Genomic DNA, 25864 nt, shown 5'->3' with positions numbered 1-25864 from the left:
TTTTCACATTGTATAAAAGAAAATGTTTTAAACAACTCAAAGTTTGTTCAGTTAATTTGTTTAAATCTTACTTAAAAACACAGTTTTATTAGCTGGCTTTTAATCCAGTGATATTAACATTAATTGTTTGCATTTATTGACTTAATTTTGTTTCTGTTATACTTTTTGTGCGTCACTTTGGTCAACTTTGTGTTGTTACATACAGTTGCACATAAATAAAAATGGAATGACATTTATACATGGTGAAAAAAAATTGACTGTATAATTGAAAAAAAAATAACTTTGAAATGTGAAAATGAAATAAAGAGGTACAGTATATGTGCATGTCTTCCCATGCCTGCCTGTGAAGAACACCTCACCCTGTGGGAGTGCAGATGTTCTCCAGACAGACGTCCTGAAAAAGTATCCAATCAAATTACTTCAATTCAGTTAGCACAAAACACAATGAGCGTTTCATTAGGGTAAAAAAAGAACAGCTGTGATTTGATTAGATGTGTCTGACAGGAACCTGGGGAGCAAACATCAAAGATCTGTTTACCGGTTTTCAAGGAATCACAGCTAATAACACTCCATGCGTACCGCGCTGCGTCTCGCCGCTAAGCTGTCATGTCAGGGCGGTTAGCAGTCGCCCGGTAATTCCTCGGGTCGTCTTAGCTCACAGATCAAGGCCGCTGGTCTGTAACTTTGAACTTGACGTTTCAAAAGGGAGAGGATAAAGAGATGCTTAAATATCAAATCCTCCCCCAACTCCCTCGTCCTTCATATTGGACGCTGTTAAAAGATCAACCGCTGAATCAAAGTGGAGTGTTCAGGGGGAAGGATTTCCCCCATCTGTTTGTCTGTGGAAGTTAATTTATTTATGTTTGAGCTAAGAAATTGGTTATCCAACTTTCTTTTTTGTTTTCCCATGATAATCAGTAGATGTTTACTGATAAAACCAGTGTTGTATCCTCAAGCTCCCCACTTAAGAAACCATGTGCACCAAGTTAAAGGATTTTTTCTCTCAGACTCTTTAGCTTTTCCTATTTAACTGTTTTATTCAAAAGGGATTCCGTTAAATGTAAATGATTTTATATTTGTATTTATTTAGCATTTATAAACACTGATATAACATATCAGAACAAAAGAGCTTAATCTCAGACAGGACTGTTTGTCTGATACTCAACTAGTATGGCTTTCTTTGGTAGGGCCTCATCACAACTTTATTTATTTGTCTTACTTTGTTTCATGTAACAATCAGTCAGAGTCTAAATCATAACTTATTGATTTATTTTATTAGGACTGAAGAAGTAAATCATACCATATTCTGCGTTCTAAGTAATTTGTAAGATAAGTAGATATGACTTCGAGGCTGCACAGTGGTGCAGTTGGCAGCACTGTTGCCTTGCAGCAAAAAGGTCCTGGGTTCAAATCCCAGCCTGGGGTCTTCCTGCATGGAGTTTGCATGTTCTCCCTGTGCATACATGGGTTCTCTCTGGGTACTCCGGCTTCCTCCCACAATCCAAAGACATGACTGTCAGATTGATTAATCTCTCTGAATTCTCCTTGGACTGTGTGTATGGTTGTTTGTCTCCGTATTGCCCTGCGATGGACTGGGGACCTGTCCAGGGTGTCCCCAGCCTCTTGCCCGTTGGCTGCCAGGACCCCTAGTGACCCCACAAGGGATAAGCATGTAGATAATGAATGGCTATGATTTATTTTCGCATATGGATTCAAACCGTTCACTTCGACCAAACCTAGGCCAAAGTTTGTACAGTTCGCTTTTTTTGGTCCGCATGAGAGATTGATTATGCATTCACACCTCCCCAAACAAACCAGATTTTCCAGACAAAAGAACTAGAGTTTGATTCAAGTGAACTAAACAGAGCTGGTATGAATGCACTCGTTTTTGACACTCATTTTAAATTAGTTAAAATGGAGATTTCTTAAAAAGGAAACAGTTCTTCATTCTTAAGAAATTCTGCTGCTTATGTGTTTAACTTTGATCTATTTGAGACTGAAAATGGAAAATTTATGGCCACTAGACGTCTGATTGATGCATTGTGTTGTAGAACCAATGCTTACCTGGACAGTAATCTTTGAGTGGAAAGTTTTCTTTGTTGAGCTGGGTGTTGAGAACTGAAAAAAGAGAAATGTTTTTGCCTTTGGGCATCCGCCAGAGGAGGTTTAGAGGAAGTGCAAGATTTCTTTTTATAGCTGCACAGGTGTGTGTGAGAAGGAACATCAACAGATTTCCTTGTGTGTGGTCTTGTGATAACGTTTCACTAAATCCGCCCTCCCTCAAACATCCTTGCACTCACACACATACGGTACCCACTACCCACCCATGTTTGCCCTCTCTTCCCCCAAATCACCCTGACAAATGGACTTCCCACAGGTGTTGCTAACTCCCCCTTCCCAGCTGCCCCCATGCTCGGCTGCATGGGAACGGGGGCAGCTTTAGTATTATCCACAGCTGCTTGTGTCAACGTGAACCGCACCTCCCCTGGCCCCGCGGGACATAGGGCCACTCGACGGCTGGGAATCCAGGCATAACGACAGCCCAGGCTCAAGGTTTTGGCATGCTGTGGCCCACTGAGTCAAACAAGTGGAGAATATTGTCTGCTGAGCCCTGAGAACTGGAGTCTCCCAGTCTGGAGATCAAGATAAAGTCTGGCCCAAACCGCTCACCGCTCCCATATCTAACAATGCAACTGGTTATGAGTTCTGAACACAGATGTATCTTTGTTACACGTTGCGTTGTATATCTGAAGGCCTGGTGTAGGAGTCACAGTGAAGCTGACGGAGTCGGTGGTTATCAGTTCCTCACAGTATTTTCATGTAATAACCAAGACCAGCCTGTTGTGAAAATAGAGTTTTAACTCTGATGAAGGTTGATGTCTAGCATTTGACTTTTACTGATTGCTTACATGCATACATGTTCGGCTGTTGTGAAGCACAGAAAGTAAAACAGATAAAAGGTTGAAAGGTGTTGTTGTCCACCTGTGTTTAGCTCCCTTGACATTTTGCTGCAGTTACAGATGAGAGTCTTTTGAGGGATATCTCTACCAGCTTTGTACGTCGTTTTTCCTCACTCTTCTTTGTAATATGGCTCACCTCACTCAGTTATAATATTCTATTATAACTATGTTGTTCTTTTGGTAGGTGAACCTTCACCCCAGTTTCTGATGGAGAGCTGGAGCAATGACCCCAACTACACACGTTTCAGCATTTATATATAAGATATTATAAAATATTCCAAACTTTTGCTCACTGAATCTGTGTCTTTCCCACCAAAATACATTTTATACCATCTTCCATTTAGCAGAGAGCTAACATCTCGCAGTAATTGTCATTCAGTCACAATGTACTAGACGTTTTACATACAATCTGGAACCCTTAAACATAAACCTAAAGTTACAATAAATTTTACTTTTTATGGGTGGTTACATAAGCAATAACATAAAATATGCCAGAACCAACCGAAATTACAATAGAAGTTAGCTGCTAAGCTAGCAGGACAATTAGCATGCTAGCGACGACATGCTAACACTGTTATTTTAGTCTCAATACTAACCGCTTTAGCAGGTCAAAAGATATGCCAACAGACTCACAAGCAGCACTGCCACCAAGTGGTGTAACTCGATATTACACCTCAACTCAACAGAACCTTTATAGAACTACGGTATTTCATACTAAGGTTAAATTACTCACAGTTGGTGTCGGTTTATTGCATTTTTTAAAAACTATAAGTTAGTTTCTGCTTCACCTCTCTGTATTATTTTGTCTTGGTGTATCAAGTAGGTTCTCTAGTTTTGCACAGCTTTGTAAATCCCCTCATGCTGCCTGCTGCTATCGACTGGCAGCTAAAACCCACATGTGCTTTGTTTGCTGCCCTTTCTTCACAAGTTTCCCTCCCCCACTCCTCCGCTGTCTGCTGTGAACTCTTCCTAATCTGCAAGTGGTTGTACTTTGCTCTTTCACAGAACATTTATAAAATCAGTCGGTTTGCAGAATAACCAGACATAACGTCACCTCCTGAAATTTTTGGTTGTTTTGTCAAAATATCTTTATTTGTCTTTTATTGACTGTGGCTTCTGTCTGATTCCACTGTGGCCCAGCAGCTACCGAGCTGTCATCTTATCTGTCTTTCATCTTTTGACCAAAGATAAAATCACTTTGAAACCAACCAAACATTGCCTTTGATTTATAAGGGAACCAAGCAGATCTCTGCCAATTACAAACTCAAACAGAAATGTCTTAAAAGGGAAGAAGGAGGTGACCTAATTCTTTGTAGACAGCTGTGTTTTTGTAGTGGTTAGCAGTATTGTACCACTGAAAGGAGTTCCCAGTTTCAAACCTCAAATACGGTGCATTCACACAATCTGTCTAGTCAAACTTTAGTTTGTTTGCCTAGAAAGTCTGATTTGTTTGGAGACCGCTCCAAAGCAGGAAGTGGAGTATAGCGCAGAGCATTCTGGGTAAATACAACCAAAACAAATGTGCCAGTGTAGTTCTAGTGGGAGAAATGGCATGTGGTCTTTCACCAAAACAAAAGAGCAATCCTAAAATCTGACACCGTTACATTTTTGTTTACATTTGGTGAAGAGGGAAGTGGCGCTCAGTGTGTTCTTCAGAACTTTTCAGGCCATTTCCTTCAGTGGCTCTTGGTACAGTGCCCCTACAGGCGAGGAGGGGGACAGGTTTTTAAAGGGTTTGGTTGGTTTGACAGTGCAGTGTGGAAGAAACCTCGCAGCAGCTAGAAATGGAACAAATGTGGTCATTTTGGTCTCAGTTGAACTGAGTTTTTGTTCAACTGAGAGTTCTGTTTCTTATGCTGTGTTTGAAATAGTCTCTCATTTTTGTTGAATTGTTCAGCTTAGTTATGACCAATCCAAGTATAAAAGTCACCATACTCATTGGAAAAAATGTGAAATACTCCTGTAAGGTTAGCATTACCAGGTGACAGCTAGCCAGTTGCTTTGTTGATTTTACCAATGATTTGTTCTCTGGATAAAAAAACTATTAGGCCATTTTAACACTTTGATATTGAGTTCTTGTTACATCCCAGCATCACAGATTAAAGTTTGTATCATACTGGATCTATGAGCAAATGTGAATGGTGCATGCTCTACTTTAACCCATTTTTGAACAAACACCCATACATGTTTGCTTGAAGTACAAGCGTATCCATTTGGATCTTAGCTTAATGGTGTGCTTGTGATTCCTAGTACTACATTTAATGTGTTCAGATGTCTTAGTTAACTTCAGCATTCTCAAACTTTACATAATACAGTTGGTATTTCTGACCTACAGCAGATAATAATCAAAATACAATGCCTGGCCACCAGAAACCACCAGTTTCAGCTTCTCTCACGCCGGAAAAAAACTGACTGGTAACCTCTGACCTCTTGACTTTCCTCTTCAGTGGGAACCAGTACAGCCACCATTCATTAGCAGGTCAAACGACTGCAGCGGTCACAGATGTTTATCTGATGCATCTCTGGTTAGCAGTAAAAATGACACACTTGTAGACATGCTAATTTCTGTCTCTTTTGAACTGAAGGGATCCAGAGATTTAAAGGTCCTTATTTATCACTGGCCATCAATGTTTCTGCTGTTTACTGTTTACACCTGTGTTTATTTATATGTTGAGGAAGACTGGCGTTTAAGTTACCCTTGGTATGTGACATTGTCTTCAGTGCCTTTGATGGACTGGGAACTTGTCCACAGTGTATCGTGGCACTTTTCTATTCACCTCTAGTGGGAACAGAAATGAACTGTTTCTTTAGTTTTGTAATAAAATAAAAAGGAAATTCAATTTATATTAGGCATAATGAGATTTCAGTAGGAGTGGTACTACTACTGCAGACTGAATAGAGGCTTTTAGGTTGCTCATTTTTAGAGCTGAAGAGTGCTTTAAGGCACTAAAATGAAAAAAAGAAATATTAAAAGTGGGCAAATAGTAAATAATGAGAAACTAAAACTCATAAAATTGTAAATGTATATATATATATATTAATTGAATTCAATTAAAAATACTTTATTGATTCCAATGAGAAATTAAATGCTGTTGCAACTCATTAATTCAAAAATCTTCAAAGAGTTATTGTAGATGGTGATGGCTGTGGGCATGAAGGTTTTATTGTAGCAGTCTGTATTACAGCAAATTTGAAGTAGCCTCTGACTGAAGACACTCTGTTTTTCTAATATGAATGGTCATGGGTGGGTGTTTGTGTTTGTTTTTATTAGCAGACAGCTTTTAGAAACAGTAAGCGATAGACTGTGCTGCAGTGAACAGCTCTGTGTGGTGCAGATTGACCTGATCTGTACAAATGAACTATGTAATCTGGTGAACAGATCTTGTGAATGAATGTACTGATCCTAGAGACTCAGCACACTCAAATGAACTATGTGCTACAGGATGAGGTCCCAAAGTCTTACAAATGATTTTAGGGCTGAAACAATTCCTCAAATGATTTGAGTTCCTCGATTATTAAAATTGATTGAGGAAAATTTATCTGCCTCGAAGCTTCGTTAATTTATGGTTTACTATTTAGCACACTGTGTTCCGGGCCGGACATTACTTGCGTTGCGCAGAGCTCTGACTTTCGCCTCGGAGTTGTTGACGAAAGCTAAGTGTTAGCGGCATAAAGTCCAATTTTCAAGTTCGGCCCGTGGGGATTTTATTGATTGATCATAATGCCCGGGTTTTCATCGTTTTTGGGGGACCAGTAAGAATCCTTAAAATGACTGGCGCGATGCCTGGAGTATGGCAGCCTTTCTCCTCCAGGAGCTGCTGGTTGAAAGTGAACGGCGGGAAGAGGCTGCGGGATTATTTATACAGGTAAACGGATAGACTGAACACGGCGGGCGGCTGAGTAGCTGATGGTTACAGTGTAAGTGTAGCTTTACGGACGAACAGCACAATAAATTTCATATCATCTCGGCCTCAACAAACGGGTGGCGGAAATCATCAGGACATGGCTGGTAGATGAGTTTTTGAGTGTGACGAACGAAGGTGTCGTAAATATCCCGTATTGCTCCCCACGTTCTTAAGTTCGTCCCCTGGTTTAATTTTCTCCCCTCCTCCTCCATTTTACTTTTGTTCGTTTGCTTGCCCCCTCCCTCCCCCCACTCCAAGCAACATTTCCTGTATTTTCAAACCCAAAGCTTGACAGGTATGGGGCAAGGTCAGAGTTCATCTATTAAACTGACTGAAGATGAATACATAAACTAAAAACTGGAGCATAGACATTTTTTATTAGCGTGTTTGTGAGCCTGCCTCTTTATTATTAAATTGAATATCATTTCAGTTCTTTGTATAACTTTTCTTCAGGTTAACTTAGAGAGTTAACAGGTTGATTTTATTAACCTGTTAACTTCCAGGTTAATTATTGTTACAGGTTAATTTTCTAAACTACGAAAAATATGAAAAATTGGACTGATATTGATATCCGATACTAACTCTCCTGTTATGCCAGATTTACCAATATTTTATTTTATCAATTATTTTTTATTCGATTACTCGATTAATCGTAAGAATAATCGATAGATTACTAAAATATTTGTTTACAACAGCCCTAAATGATTTATAGCCCTTTCTGGACTGTTTGTTTCTCACTGGCTCTTGAATTAATTTAGATCGGGGCATGATGAGTTGCTCTTTGAGATGTTTTGGCCTAATTCATGTTGTCAAACAGGGGCAGGGGCAAAATCGACTTTTTTGAGCCTTACATCATGTCATTTGGGGTGTCTAAACGCTCACAATGCCTGAGCATCACCTTTCCCACGCAACTCCTTCAGACTAGCAGCAGCAGTTAGTAAACACCTGGTGGAACTGAGCATCTGCTCAGTTTGGAGCTACTTCTCAGTGAAACACTGGTAAAATCATTGTTAAAGGCTTAATGGAGAAATGCTGTTATGATGACTTCCTGAAAGCAGAGGAGCTGCTTAAAGAGACAGAGGCCCAATTTCTTTCATATATGCAGCATATTTTTGACAACTGGAGGTAACAGAGTTACATTTGGACTATAAAATAACTGCATATGTGTGGAAAACATATAAAACTGTCCCTTTAAGTGATTTCTTTAGTCTATTGATCTGTCAGTAATCAGACCTGAAAAATGTGGTTAATCAGTGATCATTTTGATTTTAATGTCTTTATGACCCATTTTTGTGTCACTTTCCTCACTGTTGGAATCTCAGTTGTTCAGCCGTGAGTTGCTGGTAGTTGGATGCAGGTTTTCTGATGTCTCTGTGGAAAACCAGTCTGGTTATTCAGCAGGTTCAAAGGTTTTCAGCGGGAATGAGACAGAGTTTTTCCAAACAGTATTGTTTTTCGGCGTGTGCTTGTGTGTGTCGGGGGGTTGTAGGTAGGACTGGCCTGGGCACATGCAGTAAGTAGCCTTTCCTCCTCATTAACCCAGCAGTGCACCTGTGATCACTCTGATATTCTCTTTGAGAGCATTAGGGTTCCCAGCAGGGGATTTGCTGATGAGGGGGAGGGGGGGGGGGGTTGATCCCGGCGAATTGGGTGTGGCACGCTTGCCCGACAGCTCGCCTCATGTCTGCTTGATGGGATAAAAGAAGAAGGAACGCACTAATAAGCCTTTGTTGCAGGGCAGGCCCTGCCTGAATACAAATACACTCAGAACTTTGAAAACGATTCAAATGAAGTAATAAATAAAGTCATTATAGATGCCTTCAGAGAAATAGACGTGTAAGTGGTAATCACTATTAAAGCTAATTGTACATAACTGTATGCAAAAGCTTCCCAGACTCATCAAGAACCTTGTGAACCAGATAATCCTCTGAATATATTCATTTTGTTGATTGATAATGTGGTTCTGTATGTAAATGAGCAGAATTAATCAGGCCTCCTTTGTTTTCTTTACTCTGTTGCTAGCCGTTTCTCTGCAGCATGACGTCACTGCAGGACGACCTCTAACAATTTAATATCTGAAAGTCTCTGTGAACCGTTGATACTCATGAAGAAGAAGCTGAAACCAGGAGCTGATTTAGCTAGCTTGAGGTTTGTAGCTTTTCCAACAACTTCAGCACAGTGACGACGACCACAGCGGCCAGTATAAGACGGCCTTTGTTGGACCGCAGCATCTAGTCGGTTTCTGTCATCAGAGGTCTAATTGGAAAAAGGTTTTCTAGTTACAGTGTTAGGATGACGGCCAGCATCTCATACCTGGACGCTCTTACCTAAATGTCTTCTCTTTCACACTTTTTAATAAAGGTGAAGGAGGAACCACTGCCATTTACACACTCAAAATGTCAGTTTTGTAAACTCTTTCCAAACTGGACTCACATGATGAAAATTAAATTTACTCTCTGAGGGTCGATCAGTCACACAAGGCTGCAGAAAACTTTACCACTAACTATGAATGTTTAGTTTCATAACTTCCCTTTAGTTCAAAGTTCAGCCTCGACAACAAGGCATCTGTTGTTCCTGTGATCTGTTCCTTCAAACTGTCATCTTTTAAAACTTTTTTGATGGTTTTAAGTAGCAGAAGCTCAGCTCAGGAGAATTGGCTCAGCTGTGTTATAAACAAAAGGAAAAACCACATCAAGCTACAAATGTGACTGAACAGATGACGCACTGTAACCAGGGTCTTAAAAACCGACTTTAATGTTGAAAATGCTGAAGGATTGCTCTGATTTAACTCAAGATTTTTACGTTCCCAGCGATGCACACTTGTAAAAAGACCAGAAACACAGCTTAGTTTAGAAATGTACACCATGAGCGCTAACATTAGCATTAGCATGTCAGCATTGAGATCCTATTTTAGTCTTGAATAACTTCACTGATAGTCTAACTCCTTTTAGCACAGCTTTAACACAACCACAGTATTTTCCTGTGTCCCACCAGATTGTTTTTGAAGAAATAATTAACCCTCAGTTGACCAAGAGAAGCGGTTTTGTCATCCATTGCTGTTAGTGGATGTTGCTTGTGCATCAGATTTACAGGCGTACCAGAAACACATTCCGTCTGGAACCTTTGTATGTAAAAAAGAAATGCAATTAACTGCACTAAAATGTTTAACACGTTAAAATCTTTGTAATAATTAAACAAAATGAAAAGTCCCAACCAAAACATTATACATAAGCAGAAATGATTATGTATTATTATCAAATCACTTAAAGGGATATGCTGACAGATAAAATAAGCATGACATTCATTTTTTTTTACATTTAAACACTAATTTTTACAATAACCAAAAAGGGGATTTGTTGTGCCTCAAGGCAAACCTCTCTGCTTACTTCCTGCTCTCGACTCCAGCACCAGAAAAAGACTCGATTGCCTCTTCAAGTCTTTTTTATTTTTTGGTTTTGTTTTATTAAAAATGCTCCCTGCGCGTAAACAAGATGAACTGCATACGTCTCCTTCTTTTATCTAAGCATACCAGTCCATTCAGCGAACAAAAATCCCATTACATGTGCCTGAGCTAATGTTTCATTTTTAAAATGGAAGTTAAATAAAATTATACTGAGTGTTTTCCTCTTAAACCGAAGCATGGCTACCGGTACTCCTGAGCTACTGACCTGAATGTGTTCTTGTTCCCAGGCCAGCTTGAGTTAATGTTGCTGCAACTCAAAGATGATGCATGCAGTTGTTGGAGAACAAATACGTCATTTCATTAATGTTTAAATTTCCAGCACTTCCCCGTAATGCACAGCTCAATCACTCCAATACCAGCTTTCAGGGAACTTTGTTACCGTCAAGCTCCATTTAACTGTTTGGTTTTGTGTTGTTTTTTTAACACTGATAGCTAAAGGAACTCCCCCGTGATGCCGTGTTTAGCCCATTGACCTTTAATTATCCATCCTGTATCTGCAGAGCAACCTGCATGCCAGAGCCCAGCAGCTCTGCAGGGGGCCTTATTGGTGGGTCGTAGACGCAGAGGAACACGCCACACTCACTGTTGAACATCAGATACAAGCATAAATAAAACATTCGTGTTGCTCCTTTAATGAAGTCTCACCCACTGGGTGTAGTGATGAAATATTTACACAGCTATAGAAGAAGTTGCGAAGCAGAGGGAATGATTAGCAATTCTTTCAAAGTCAGAGGTTGCAGCTTTTTTTTTTCCAGATTTTAAAATGACGTGAAGCAGCTCAGAAAAGTTTCCAAATAAAAAAAAAAAAATTACTTCAGTTCAGTGTGAAAATACGAAAATATCCCTTAAAATGACACGACTATTTCAATTTCATTGATATCTTAATATAAAAATACTGTTTTATATAACTTAGCAAATCAACAACAATCATATTTACTTAAAATAAAAACTTAACACCATCATTTATTCATATAAAAATATCAGGCATTATCATCTTCTGAACTTAATAATAAATGGACTTAAGCAAAAACATAGAACACAGACTCAATAGTCTTTAAATAAAGTTTACTATTGTGCAGAATTTGACCCATTTTGTTCTGCTTTTTATAGAGTAAAACATGCAAAAATAAGCTGGTGATTAGGGGTGGGTGATACAGACCTCAAACTTTATCACACTATTTTGTTGTACCTTTGTAATAACAATAAAGATTATGGTAAAAAAACAAACTATTTATTACTTACATTTAGGTAACTGTGTGGCTGTGACAGCACTCACATCGCCACAAACACACATTCTTGGAAAAACATTTTCATTTGAAACAGACTTCTGCAGGTTGATTTACTTAGACTTAGACTTAGACTGACTTTATTGTCATTTTGCATGACAGGGTGTATACAGAACGAAATTTCGTTGCATACTACATCACTATACTGTAAACAAGAACTGCATTTAAGTCAATAATCACTTAATATTGATGGAAAAGTATTAGTTCCACTGGACGATTATTTTTCTTATGACACGGTAAAAATGTCTTGGTATAAGTGAAATAATCTGCCAATATTATCAATATTACAGAATTACGTGCTTATAGCAATCTCCTAGATAGTTTTTATTACTTAAAGTGTACTAAGATATTTGAACAAGAAGCTAGACAAAATACTTTGTAAGATTTTGGTTTTGCAGTGCACTACTGCAGCTCTGTTTACAGACTCCATGTCTTGTCCTTCAAAGTATCCCAGCCTTGTTCTCTCTGTGGGCGTCTTGAGCTGAGAGTTCTCACCTCCTCATTGACCTTGGAGGACCGATGAAGGCTCTGACCTGGAGCCCTGACATGCTCGGCTGCACTGAAATAAGAAGAGGACTCGGATACATAAAGAGGTGTCTTTGAGGAGATTTGCAGCACTTCCTTATCTCTCTCTGTGTGTGAAAGAAAAGAGCTCCAGCCCCCTCACTGTCACACACATCAGGAAGAGGCTGCAGGGAGATTTGTGCCAGATGCTGCTTCTGAAAGCACATCAGAAGGTGGACAAGGAGCTCTCATCCCCATAGTGTGTGTTTTCTCTGTGTGGCGGTGTGTATGTGTGGCCTTTGATGTCAGCCAGTAGTCAGAGTCCCCCAGGTGTTCGGCAGCACATCAGGGCTGCATATTGAGAAACACTCCTGCATGTTATCCACTCTTGCATGCCGGCTTTTTACACCCTCCTCTCTCTGAGGGACCCTTAGTGTTGGTGTAAAACTTTCAGATTGGGTCTGCAGGAACTAGAAGTTCTAAAAATGCTGATCCGTTCACATATTTTCTCTTGAAAGCCTTAAAATGCTGATTTTCTCTCAAAATGCCTGCAAAAAAAATTTCACTTTAAAGCAACTTGCAAAAGTATTCTAGCTCTTAAACCTTTAGTCATGTTTTTTGCACCGATTGCAGTTTTATGGCCGATCACCGATCTTTGAAAGGCCTGACCTCCCAATTTCGATTTTTAGCCGGATTTTTTTTTATTTTTAATTTTTTTGGTGAGATGTCTATTATTTATCACACATGGGCAGACAGGACCTTTCAGGTGGACCTGTCAGTCAGCCCTGTCTCATGGCAGAGAGAAAAGGGACAATGGCTGATTTTTAGGCCTTTGCAGAGGAACACAAGATCAGTTTCACATTTGTTTCCTAGATTCAAATATTAAAAACTTTTTTGAGGTTCTTATTGATGTAAAATGTATAAAATTCACATTCTACTTACATAAAATACAATTAAAATACATAAAAGTTTCAGATTGTAACATGACACAATGCAAAAAGGTTCAAAGGCAACGAATAAGTGAAAGGCATTTTACAAAATCATGTTTTTCCTTTATTTAAAACCGTTTGTTCTGTGACTTTATAACACGGTCCACGCCTTTTTAATTTCTTCTCCAATCTTCAACAATTACCCTGATCCGTACAGTGAAAATGAGGGATTAAACAGCATTTCCAAGATGACATTTTTATGTTCTTAGAAGCATCCAGTCTAATTTCATGCCTCATGGAGCTTGTGAGAGATTAGTGTGAGTAAATGAGGCCGTTTTGTTGTGTCAGAGGTGATTTGGACTCTTATCAGAGGCTGAGCTGCAGATCTACTGGAGACCTAAGCTGACAGCCTTAATGGAATGGGAAAATCCAGTAATAGTGACCACTTTAGTTAGCATCTGAGGGTATTGTCTGCCTGTTTGGTGCATAATGAGTAACTGTATGCAAAGGCTGTCCTGGAAGTGCCCCCCTCATTTTGTTCTTTATTGTCAGATTAGTGGTGTGAGGGCATTGTGTGAGTCTGTGTCTTAAATGGAACAACTGAATGGTTATTATCTGCCTTTATTCTGCTTTCTTTGTGAAGACCTTGAAGTGTCAGACTTGATTGTAGAGATGGAAATTGTCCCAGTGTTTGTCTGGGTCAAGATGCAAATGGCTTCTTTCGCGCCAGAAAGTTATGTATTGTAAATAAGGTGCTGAAGTGCTGTGAAGTTCATTAATAAAAATGTTAAAAATTCTCTATTGAAGAACAAATTTACAACACAGTAATCCTGATTTTTTTTCCTGTGGAATGTGACTCCAAATTATTTACTGCAAACCTGCCTTTTCACAGATCTTTCAAGCACTTATCTAGTTTATTATTATAGTATTATATTATATTTAGAAAGTTAGCTATAGAACTAAACTAAAAGTTAGCTGCGCTGTTAGCGAATTAGCAGCTGTGTGCTCACCACTGTCTAACATATTCTATATGAAAACAGTTCGGGAAGCTGAAATACTTAGCAGCGGTGCCGCTTGACACACTGTTGGCTGGCATTTGCAAAGCAGCCAATCCAGGAGGGTATTTATTTTTAGTGGTGCCAGTGTAAACACCACCAGGACGGGTGTGGAGCGTAAACCTCTTGTGTGGGGGAAAAAAAAAAAAAATCAATTTCACAGCAGTTTGATCAGCTAATAAATAGATTTATAAACAGAAAAACAAAATGTAATTTCAATATGTTTTAGTTGTATAATTTAGTTCTAGTCCCCCATTATTTCATTGTTTACTGTTTTTTTGTATGTTTTCTCAATTTCAGTCTTTGCTGTTTTGTTAGTTTTAGTGAACTATAATGGTTCCAGGTTCTATCAGAAAATAAAACGGATTCCTGTTCTTTACCCCTGAATGAATTATCTCTGTGCAACGCAGACACAGACAGCAGACGGACACAAATGTATTCACCGGCGCCCCGACGGGCAGCAGTTTTGGTTGTCAGGGTCTGCAGATCATGGGTCATGTGTGTTGGTGCTGCATTAAGTCACAACAGGAACAGATAAGAGCGGCCCCAGGTTGGCTTTGGAAGCCAAATCCGCAGCAGCCCCCCAGTGCTAATCGGATTAGCTGAAAAGTTAGCAGTATGGCCCCAAGGAGACACAACGTTTTTTACACTGACTTCTGCGACATCGTTTCTTCCTCAGCCTCCATAATCTCCTTCTTGTCTCAAAGCCCTTTCAGATCATCTGTATCGCAGTCGACAACAACAAACTGGAGGCGAGGTGAACTGGTTTTAACCTCTGCTGGGTGGGGGTGGAGGTCTTTTCCACCCAGGTGGGGGAACAATGGCGCGCCCGTTTTCTTAAAGAAATGGTTGGGCGAGCACCGCCAGAGGCAGGCGGGACAGAAATGCAAAAAAAAATGAGTTGAGAAATTATTGGTGGTGACGAAAAGGAGGAGGAGGAGAGGGAGGAGGAAGAAGAGGGGATGGTGGAGGCTGAATGGAGGCAGCAGGGTGGCAACTGAACTCCTAAATCGCCTTCATGCATGGTCTGCTTCAGCCAACGCTGGAAACATGTAGGAGCAGCCTGAACTTTAGCTCCGCCGAACTCTTCCTTCTTTACCATTTAAAGCCGTTTGTTAAAAACAAAACGTTCCAGTTCCTGCTCCTGGGTGAAAATACTTTGGACCATAATAACTGGAACTTTATGTGTATTGATGATTTTAATGAAATGAAATGTCTGCTTCTGGTTTTCACAATTGTTGTCTGTATGATGTGTTTATAATGTTTTTATATTTTCATGATGTAACGCGCTTTGAGCTGCTTTGTTGCTGAAATGTGTTTCGCAAATAAATTCGATTGATTGATTGACCTACATTCATATGAGGAAACTGATGTCTTATTAGGGTCATTGGAGATACAGAAGAAAACAGAAGTAAAAACTCTGGATATTTTTTTATTAATTTCCTAGAAAGAACTTGGAGATTTCTGAGTTTGAGAAGTCGACAATGTGCTAAACAGCATCACATCTTGAGATTAATTTCAGTTTTTTCTAGAAAAATCCTATTTTTTCTGGCAAATGTTCAGCTCAAAAAAAAGAATAAAGAGACCCACATCATGATGCTACCACCACCATGCTTGACAGCTAGTTTGTACTTTTAGATTTTTAAACTTCACCAGACATGTTTTTATGTCTTTGTGGCTAAACAGTCAACCTTTGTCTGCTTGGTTGTTGAATTTTGCACCTTTTGTCTCTTCCACTAAACTTTCCATTGCTCTTCTTGGATGTAGCACTGAGCTGCCAACTTCTTTATCAAGGTGTCAGTGTCTAATGTTGGTCTAATACATTATTAATTACTCTTATGTAGCGTTCTTTTTTTGTGATGAAGTGAATTATGGGGTTTAATTTACTGTAAGCCGTAATCTTCAAAATTGAGAAGTAAATGTATAAGGAATATAAAAATATATGAGTTTTACTTTAATTGAATCATAGAATCTAACTTTCTGTGACATTTTAACTTATGGAGATGCTCTCCCATATATTTAAGCCTATTTTTATAATATTTATTGTGTGTATTGGTGAAAATCCAGAAGAAGCTCAAAAGTCAGCATTTAATTCCTATGTTTTTAAACAGCCTTTGCAGTTCAAATAAATAAATAAAAGCCCCAAATTAATAATAGTAATGTCTGTGAGCACTGAACGTGAGAACAAAGTCCCACTTGCTAATGAGTTGAGGAAATTAAGTTACACTATACTAAACATAACAAAGCACCTCGCAGCAGTGTGAGAACGTGGGAGAAAAAAAATCTGGTATTCTTTTAAGATCCCCCAAAAGCAGATTAAAGAGGAAAAAAATTGCTTTCTTTTGGTGTCATCCTTTTTTATTATTATTTGTCACTGCATGAATGGACCAATAGAACAGCTGCCAAGTTCAACATGACTGAAAAAGCTCTTGGCACGCTGAATCAACAGCCCAGCGTCGAACTGGCCAGCCTCCCTTCGACTGCATTCCCAGAATGACGCCAAGGGAACCGATTTTTCTGGCCAAGATGTGGTTTTGTGGCTGCAGTCAGTCAGGCAGAAGGAAGATGAAAACGATGCCATGTGGACAAGGAACCTTTTTTCTTCTTTCTTTGTGCCAATGTGTCTCCAGATCGGCTTGGGAGGACAGTGATCTGCCAAACCCACAGCGCTGAGAATAAAGCTAAAGGTCAAAATTAGTTAGGAAGAACACAGTCGCTATGAAACGGATGTTTGATTTATTGTAAATGTGAGTTTTCCAGTTAATTTATGTGCATTTAAATGTGTGTCTCAGTGTGGGGCAAAGTGGAGCTGACTATGAATGACAACCTGGAGGTGTACCTCGGTGACCCGGCCGAGATCCCCTGCCATTACAGCTTCACTGGTGTGAACGAAGAGCCCAGCTTCGTCATAATCCAGTGGTTTGTGGTGAGTAAACTGACAGTGTCCATCTGGAACTGGCTGTTCCAGAAACAGTCACGGTTTCTGCTTCACTTATAGCATAAAGCTTTAGATTGCTGTAATATTCCATGGAGAATTGCAGGTTGATGCCTGCAGTTTTCAAATTTATCTGATTAATCACAACACAGCAGCAGTGATGGGCAACAATAATTAAAAAGTTAGTTGCTCTGACACTAAAATACTAATATAAACATTAGTTCCTCTTTTTCTAAAAGGCAGCACCAGCACAATATTTAGCGGAAGGTAATGCGAAAGCGTTAGCTTCAATTCAAACTATATCTGCCCTTAAAAGACTACAATCTTTGAACACCACTTAAAATTTTGACATTATGTACATGTTCTACAATTCCCTTAGATATTAATTTTGTGTATTTCTGGTTCTCTACTGTCTGTTTGTCTCACTATTTTGCTTGAAATGAAGATATTAGGGAAACAAAAGAGACGAAATGCTGTGTGATCAGTCTTCACCCTCTTTAAAATAAAAAGGATGAATATAAGCTTCTTACTGCTTTAAGAGTTCTTGTCAGTCGATAGCCAAAACTTTAACACAGTCGTTTAATTCGACTGAAAGTTTGCAAAACAGCCAAATAAGCTTCTTTAAGTTCACAACAAAGTCTTGAGTTTAAGTTTTAAGTTTACAAATAAACCGTTTCAAATTTATCCAGGAAAATCAATTCAGGGAAACTAGGTATGCTGATATTAACAAAGTTAAAATTAGCAAAAATGCTAAACATAAAGTTAGCTGTGCTATTAGTGCATTAGCAACATTGTTATCAGTGTAGATCGCGACTAGTTTTGATAACCTTGATTGATTGCTATGTTCGTTGACAAATTGGAAAAATATTCAGTGGTTCATTTCCTACTTATCCAACCTTAAATTATATGTGACAACTTGTAATACTAGTCCCTTTTAGAAAACACTTCCAGATGAGATTACGCCGTCTTTCTGCCGTCTCTTTGTTTTGTGAACGGATCGCCTCTAGAAAGCCCTTGACATGCCTAACCTATGATGTTTTAATTCAGTGTTCTCACCTGGTTTCTCTTCAGAGGTCTGCAGGAAACGGCTCACGGATGCGGATCTTCTATAGTGACGTCAACCAGCAGATAGTCGACAACAACACAGACTACAGCGGCCGCATCGAAGTGACCTCAGACCAGAGAGGAAACACACTCCTGATCCAAAACGTCCAGCTCTCTGACGAGAAGGAGTTCTTCTGCCAGGTCAACGGGCAGGAGGCTGGCAATGCCGAACGCAAGACTCACCTCAGGGTTTTTGGTAAGACAGCGCGCAAAACGACAAAGTATAATCTAATAGAAGATTTAAACATCTTAAACATCTTCAGTTGCAAATGTAGCTGCTATAATTGACCAAATATCTCGTTTTTCAGCTCCTCCAGAGGCTCCAGAAATTGAAGGCGTCCCTAATGGGATTTCTGTGACCAACACGATGCCGTCTAAGGTCGGTCAACTCAGTCTGAAGGTCAACAAATGCAATAAAATCCTAAATCGGGATAATTGAAACTGTATAAAACCCCTCCAGGTGGCATCATGTGAGGTTCGAAATGGATTTCCTAAACCCAACATCACTTGGTACAAGGATAGCGAGCCACTGGTGCCTAAAGTAGGACGTAAGTTTTGACCCCTGTGGCTTTTCCTCCTTATTTTAGTGTATTTATATCAAATTGTACCTGATTGGTGTAAAGGTTTAACCACTGGCTTAAAGTAAAGGTTTGCTGAAAGTTTTAAAATAATAAAAAATAATCCATGTATCAGTACTGCTAGCACAATTAGCCTGTTGAAAACAGTGCAGTCCTTAATGGGTAAGTATTGAAAAAGTACTTGCCTGGTAATTACTTACATATTTCTAAAGCTTGGTTTAACTTTGCTTGCTAAAGGTTAGTACTTGTAGAATGAAGAAATCCTGTATATAGAACCTGTCTGACAACATGAGGTAGGCTAAAAACATGCGTCTTGCTAGATATGAAGCTATTGTAGCTTACAGTGCCTTGTGTTGTTCTGCTCTTTATTTTCATTGTCATGGTCATTGTGAGAAAAGTATTGATAAAGGTAAAAATGCTGAAATGTTTGATAACCTTTACAGTGCCTATAAAAAGTATCCAAAACAACCCAAACATTTTCTGGTAACAACTTAAAGCTTTTTAGTGTGTGGAAAATGAGTTTTTTCAAAAATCGCCAGATTGTTGAGTCACAATCAAATCGGCACTGCTGTGTTATCTAGCAACCCCAACCAAGCCCAGCACCGTTACCTGGCAACCAAAGCCGAGCTCCAGCACATTTGGTCAGCTGGTTTTACCGCTCTATGTGCTGCACAATGGCTGCTGGAAAAGACAAGTGCTCAGTTGTTGACTTACCATCCGGAAGACGTTTGCTGCATTGTTGTTGTGCTGGAAGCGCCACTGCTACTTTTTTAAATATGTATGGTTGTCTAATTGTGTCTCTGTTTGCAGCCATTTTCACATGAGTTTAAATGTTGATTTGGGAGTTGAGGCCAGCAGCGGCTTATTTGGATTTAAAGTGACAAGACGCCCTAAAACAACTCATTCTGAAAGGATCTCAAAATAGACAAAACTGACCAGATAAAATCTCATGATCTCAAAATGATTTTGTGCAAATATGTAATGAACATGTTGTGTATAGTGCTAACCTGTTCAAGGAAGCATAGTGGCATCCACAACCACAAGATGCTGACTACTTGAATAATCAGGTTTTCCTGCATTTTCAGCCACAAGTTCACATGAGCTGATTCAAACACTTCATTTTGACATTGTTTCTTGCTGTGTTTTCACTATTCCAGAGGTAAACGTGATCATCCTGGTGACCCGGGAGTCCAGAGGTTTCTACTCTGTGCAGAGCACCCTGGAGTACAGGACACTGAAGGAGGACAAGGACTCCCATTTCTCCTGTGAGGTCAGCTTCTCTGTCCCGGGAGCCATCAGGACGAGGATGTCCCAAAGCATCAACGTCACCGTTCACTGTGAGTTTCATTCTGTTATACTGAGCTGTAGTAGAGCAGCAAGTCACTAATTAAACTCTAACGCCGTCTGTCTCACCTCGATTCTTGACTGTAATTGTCACCATAATTGCCTTGACAACGCTTTAATTAGCTCGGCTCAATGCTTCCCGCCTTTGCAGTTAGATAAACAGTTTCCTTGCTGTTCTGTATTGGTTCCAGTTCTGCTGCTAATTTCAGTATTTTCACATTAAAGCATACTTTTTTTATTTGGCTTGCAGTACGTGTGCTTCTCCTAGGGAGTTTATTGTTTTGCATTCAGCTGTAAAAGATGCTAATGTAATTGAACTTGCACTTTGTGAGTGGAATATTCATAAAAACACCCACGTCGGGAAAGCTAAAGCCAGTAAATCCGCAGTGCTGGGGAAAACTCCTGAAAAATGGAGGAAAACTGGTGCTCAGAGGCTAGACGTTTAAAATCTCTTCATCCCTTTCTGATTTGTCTGTTTGCTCACAATTTGTTAAAATCTGAATATTTAACAAAGCTTCTCCACCAGTCTTAAAAATGAATCTTATTAGTTAAAATTCAAGGGCAGAAAAAACATCTATATTAAAATAATTATGCCATTCGGTGTAAGATAAACAACCATGGCAAACCAGCATCAGTCATTTCATAACTTGGGGTATCTGCAAGAAAATGCATTGCATTCAGCATTGAACTAGTTATACTTTCAGATAATATGTGTTTGTACCCAACATTATCTAATGACTAAGTGAAGAGAAATGTCCAGAACATTTGTTTGTGCTGTCTTGCACAAACAAGGGCGCTCTAAAGGCTGAAGATTCTTGATGAAGATGAAGGGGTTTGCTCATTTTGAGACAGCAGCAGTCATTAAAGGGGACATTTTATGCAGAATTCACATTTTGCACATTTTTGTACTCTGATTTGAGTTTCTACTGATTCTAAAAACAACCCAAGCACTCAACAAGAAATCATCGCATCTGTTTTTGGGCAATAAGTTTAAGTTTTTTGGTGTCTGGAAAACGAGCCGTTTCAAACATCTCCAGAATGTAATGTCAAATCAGCAGGAACCGTCCGTTACATAGCAACGACCATTATCATGTCCTGGAGCTCCAGCATGTTAGCTGAGCTCCAGGACATTTGGTCAGCCGGCATGCTCTGTACAACGGCTCCTGCGAAAGACGAGTGTTTAGTTGTTCCCTTACCATCCAGAAACCACTTGCTGTATTCTTGTTGGTTGTGCAGGTGTCTGCACTTCTGCTTTTCAAAGATGTTGTATAAATGTTCATCTGTCTGCAGCCATTCTCTAGAGCAAATCTAAATGTTAACTTGGGGGCATGGCCAGCAGCTTATTTGGATTCAAAGTGATAATGGCCTTAAAACAAGCCTTTCATTCTGAAAGCTGAAAATAGAACCAGCAGAACTGAGCTGACTAAAATCGATTATATATTTTGTGTAGCTTCTATGTGTATCCTAATCTGTTTAGGGATGTGTTGGGTCTATTTTGGTTCCCAACATGCAAGGAATCAACCAGAGGCACAAGTTACTCTTTTGCAGAAGAGGGGAGAGAAGCCAGACACGGAGAACCGCAGTCAAACAACTGTCTGGGACCAACTCCACCGCTTCTCACCTCTCAGCTGCTTTTTATTATCACGTCAAGGAAAAGAGGGTTAGGTTGCTTCACATAGTCACCCAGATAGTTTCGTCAGAGAACTCTGCCACAGGATGTTCTAGGATGCTCTTACAAGGCACAAAGCTGACTCGTCTATGACAGACAGTTTGATAAAACAAGAAGAGTGAGTGAGCATTTCTAATCTCCAAACAAGCATTGATAAAACAAGAGTGTGTAGGATTTCTAATCTTCAAGCAAACATCCAAAGAACAGTTAATAATGTGTCATAAAAGAAAAGGGGTCAAAGAAGAAACACAAAAGAATAATAATATGAAAACATATGAACTCATAATTTAAATAAACTTAGATAATTTATCCAACAGGATGTATTATAGGTCACCTGTAAAGCGTTACTAACAGCCTGTGAAAGCTTAGCCCCGCCCCCTGACAAATGTGGAGCACCAGAAGAGGGCAGAGAGAAGAGCTGCAGAGAACATGGCCAAGAGGAGAAGAGGATCCTTTATCTTTCATGGTTTTTACACATATCACACCAAATAACTAATGTCACAGATTTCAATTCTAAGAGTTCCTTCACAACAACATATTTATATATAACACAAAGGGAAAATCCCACCAAATGGCAGGATTCCAAAAATTACAATAAACTCTTGTTGTTTCTCTCCACGGAAATCTTTAGTAAAAGACAAAAGATTTATATGCTTTGAAGAGAAACAAGAGTGAATGACCTGCTCATGCTGTAACTGCCCCATTTCTCCTGTCACCATACCCACTTCACTGACGGTGCTACTTGACTGAGCAATGCATTGTGGGAACAAAAAGCTGGCCTATGTTTTTTCAACCAGTTTAACTTTAGGCCTGTCAAGCTAACGTTGTTATCTTGACAGGCCTAAAGTTAATCAACAGGAGTAAAATATTTTAATTGTTGAGTTTTTATGTTGCTCAATCAAACAGCGCCGTCAGTGAAGTGGGTATGGTGACAGGAGAAACGGGGCGGCTACAGCATCAGCAGGTCATTCACTCTTGTTTCTCTTCAGATCGTGTAAATCTTTCGCCTTTTACTAAAGATTTCCGTGGAGAGAAAAAACTAGAGTAACATAAAAATTTTTGGTACCCTGCTGTTCAGTAGGGTGCTCACTCCATGTTTAATATGAAATAAAGCAATAGCAACTTATTATGCAGTTGGATATAAAAGGATGATACACTGTGAGGAGCATAAAACAGTTCATTCTGAAAGCTCAAAGTAGGCAGAAGTGAACAAACTTAAATTTCATCATTTAATGGTGTTTCATATAAAATGTCATGAACATGTTTTGTATAATAAAATAGGTCTAGTCTCAATTGTTCAAGGAAGTGAAATATGTTACCTTTAACATGTAACTAACTTCCCTGTTAAACCATAGCCCCGCCCCCAACAGTATTGAAAAGATATCAATAAACTCCAAGCATGGCAACTAGAGTACATGATGAAAGGAGCTGTTCTTTCATCTTCCATGGTTTTTACACGTATCACACCAAATAATGACTAATGTTTCAGATTTCACTGTAACTCATGGACTTGCTTTACAACAACATATTTATATTTAACACAAAAGGAAAACCCCACCAAAAGGCAGGATTCCAAAAATTACAATAAACTCTTGTTGTTTCTCTCCACGGAAATCTTTAGTAAAAGGCGAAAGATTTATACGATTTGAAGAGAAACAAGAGTGAATGACCTGCTGATGCTGTAACTGCCCCGTTTCTCCTGTCACCATACCCACTTCACTGACGGTGCTACTTGACTGAGCAACAAAAAAACTCAAAAACTTAAATATCTCACTCTTGTTCATTAAACGGACTGAAAACTTTTCCTCATCTGCTGTTTAGTGTGGTCCTTCTATGTTCAATATTAAAATACTTTGTCAACTAGGAGCAATTTACAGCATACAGTGGGACTTGGAACGTTGTCTTATTTTACGATCTCGGTGCACTGTCTGTGTAAAGGGAAATTACTTTGCAGTTACAGCATAGAGACAAGACACAATAACAAGTACCACTGAGTAGTAATTGTAGACAGAATAAAAAATAAAAATAAAATATAACATGCTGTCAATATAAAAGTGGAAGCGACCAAATCTTTGTGCTGAACAAAAACTGAGTGCTATGGACCTAAACTGGGGCCATAAAGTTTGTTCATAAGAACAACATTTGAAACTGAAATTTAAAAAAAATCAATTAAAACTTAAAATTAATTTTAAGTGGAAAGTGAAAAAAAAATTTGCCACTGGAAAAACGTTTAGAAACGGGAAAAAAAGACTTTAAACTGGTTAAAAAACATAGGCGTGGCCAGCTTTTTGTTCCCACAATGCATTGCTCAGTCAAGTAGCACCGTCAGTGAAGTGGGTATGGTGACAGGAGAAACGGGGCAGCTACAGCATCAGCAGGTCATGATCTCTTGTTTCTCTTCAAATCGTATAAATCTTTTGCCTTTTACAAAAGATTTCCGTGGAGAGAAACAACAAGAGTTTATTGTAATTTTTGGAATCCTGCCTTTTGGTGGGGTTTTCCTTTTGTGTTAAATATAAATATGTTATTGTAAAGCAAGTCCATGAGATAAAGTTTTCAGTCTGTTTAATGAACAAGAGTGAGATATTTAAGTTTTTGAGTTTTTTTGTTGCTCAGTCAAGTAGCGCTGTCAGTGAAGTGGGTATGGTGGGTATTACAGTTTTGAGACTGAAAAAACCCATTGAATCTTAAAACTAGTGCTGAGCATTTTTTTTTTTTACATTTTCTAAACTTTTTTCTTTTGAACAAACCTTATGGCCCAAATTCAGCTCCATAGGACTCAGTTCTCTTTCAGGACAAAGCAGAGCGTTGTCGTCATAAAAGTCTACAACAAATCTAGTTTATTGTAAATCTTGTGAGGAACCTGAAAAGTTGCTAAAAAAAAATAGTGGCAAAGTCGCTACATAACAAAAAAGCGTACATAATTTTCATATCTAGAATTAATTCAAATTCAAAAATACTTTACTGATCCCACAGGGAAATAATGCTGAAACTCATATTAAATTCAAATGTTGAAATAAACTGGTTAAAAAACATAGGCGTGGCCAGCTTTTTGTTCCCACAATGCATTGCTCAGTCAAGTAGCACCGTCAGTGAAGTGGGTATGGTGACAGGAGAAACGGGGCAGTTACAGCATCAGCAGGTCATTCACTCTTGTTTCTCTTCAAATCGTATAAATCTTTCGCCTTTTACTAAAGATTTCCGTGGAGAGAAACAACAAGAGTTTATTGTAATTTTTGGAATCCTGCCTTTTGGTGGGGTTTTCCTTTTGTGTTAAATATAAATATGTTGTTGTAAAGCAAATCCATGAGTTACAGTGAAATCTGAAACATTAGTCATTATTTGGTGTGATACGTGTAAAAACCATGGAAGATGAAAGAACAGCTCCTTTCATCATGTACTCTAGTTGCCATGCTTGGAGTTTATTGATATCTTTTCAATACTGTTGGGGGCGGGGCTATGGTTTAACAGGGAAGTTAGTTACATGTTAAAGGTAACATATTTCACTTCCTTGAACAATTGAGACTAGACCTATTTTATTATACAAAACATGTTCATGACATTTTATATGAAACACCATTAAATGATGAAATTTAAGTTTGTTCACTTCTGCCTACTTTGAGCTTTCAGAATGAACTGTTTTATGCTCCTCACAGTGTATCATCCTTTTATATCCAACTGCATAATAAGTTGCTATTGCTTTATTTCATATTAAACATGGAGTGAGCACCCTACTGAACAGCAGGGTACCAAAAATTTTTATGTTACTCTAGTTTTTTCTCTCCACGGAAATCTTTAGTAAAAGGCGAAAGATTTACACGATCTGAAGAGAAACAAGAGTGAATGACCTGCTGATGCTGTAGCCGCCCCGTTTCTCCTGTCACCATACCCACTTCACTGACGGCGCTGTTTGATTGAGCAACATAAAAACTCAACAATGAAAATATTTTACTCCTGTTGATTAACTTTAGGCCTGTCAAGATAACAACGTTAGCTGGACGATAAGTTATTGTGATAAATGCTAATATTGTTGTTTTTAGACAGTTTTCAGCTAATGTAATATTAACACCATTATATTCAAGAACACATTCTCACAGATCAATGAGCTTTAAGCTTTAGTGAACATTTAACA

The 25864-nt window shown here is 38.9% G+C and overlaps 1 protein-coding gene, 1 long non-coding RNA gene and 6 other non-coding genes across 10 annotated transcripts in view; 4 read left to right on the top strand and 4 right to left on the bottom strand.

Moving 5' to 3' along the window:
* Positions 1 to 25864, top strand: part of mcama (melanoma cell adhesion molecule a) — a 66882-nt gene that overhangs the window by 26871 nt on the left and 14147 nt on the right. For all 3 annotated transcript variants that reach the window (XM_028032156.1, XM_028032155.1, XM_028032154.1), the window contains exons 2-6: positions 16895 to 17028; positions 18109 to 18337; positions 18450 to 18520; positions 18602 to 18689; positions 19877 to 20056. In XM_028032156.1, coding sequence (XP_027887957.1) covers positions 16895 to 17028; positions 18109 to 18337; positions 18450 to 18520; positions 18602 to 18689; positions 19877 to 20056 — 702 coding nt within the window. The remainder of the gene's footprint in view (positions 1 to 16894; positions 17029 to 18108; positions 18338 to 18449; positions 18521 to 18601; positions 18690 to 19876; positions 20057 to 25864) is intronic.
* LOC114153541 (uncharacterized) lies at positions 7845 to 18272 on the bottom strand. Its single transcript, XR_003597347.1, has 3 exons — positions 18262 to 18272; positions 14846 to 14848; positions 7845 to 7931 (listed from the first exon to the last, which is right to left on the bottom strand). It is a non-coding gene; the product is annotated as an uncharacterized LOC114153541 (long non-coding RNA).
* On the bottom strand, positions 22294 to 22407 carry LOC114153844 (U5 spliceosomal RNA). The gene has a single exon (XR_003597430.1). It is a non-coding gene; the product is annotated as a U5 spliceosomal RNA (small nuclear RNA).
* Positions 22702 to 22816, top strand: LOC114153856 (U5 spliceosomal RNA). The gene has a single exon (XR_003597442.1). It is a non-coding gene; the product is annotated as a U5 spliceosomal RNA (small nuclear RNA).
* Positions 23284 to 23397, bottom strand: LOC114153853 (U5 spliceosomal RNA). Its single transcript, XR_003597439.1, has one exon. It is a non-coding gene; the product is annotated as a U5 spliceosomal RNA (small nuclear RNA).
* LOC114153854 (U5 spliceosomal RNA) lies at positions 24117 to 24229 on the top strand. Its single transcript, XR_003597440.1, has one exon. It is a non-coding gene; the product is annotated as a U5 spliceosomal RNA (small nuclear RNA).
* Positions 24880 to 24993, top strand: LOC114153843 (U5 spliceosomal RNA). The gene has a single exon (XR_003597429.1). It is a non-coding gene; the product is annotated as a U5 spliceosomal RNA (small nuclear RNA).
* On the bottom strand, positions 25461 to 25575 carry LOC114153855 (U5 spliceosomal RNA). The gene has a single exon (XR_003597441.1). It is a non-coding gene; the product is annotated as a U5 spliceosomal RNA (small nuclear RNA).

The sequence above is a fragment of the Xiphophorus couchianus genome, chromosome 11, assembly GCF_001444195.1.
Source record: "Xiphophorus couchianus chromosome 11, X_couchianus-1.0, whole genome shotgun sequence".
Taxonomy (NCBI): domain Eukaryota; kingdom Metazoa; phylum Chordata; class Actinopteri; order Cyprinodontiformes; family Poeciliidae; genus Xiphophorus; species Xiphophorus couchianus.
This window is presented reverse-complemented; position numbering and strand designations above follow the sequence as displayed.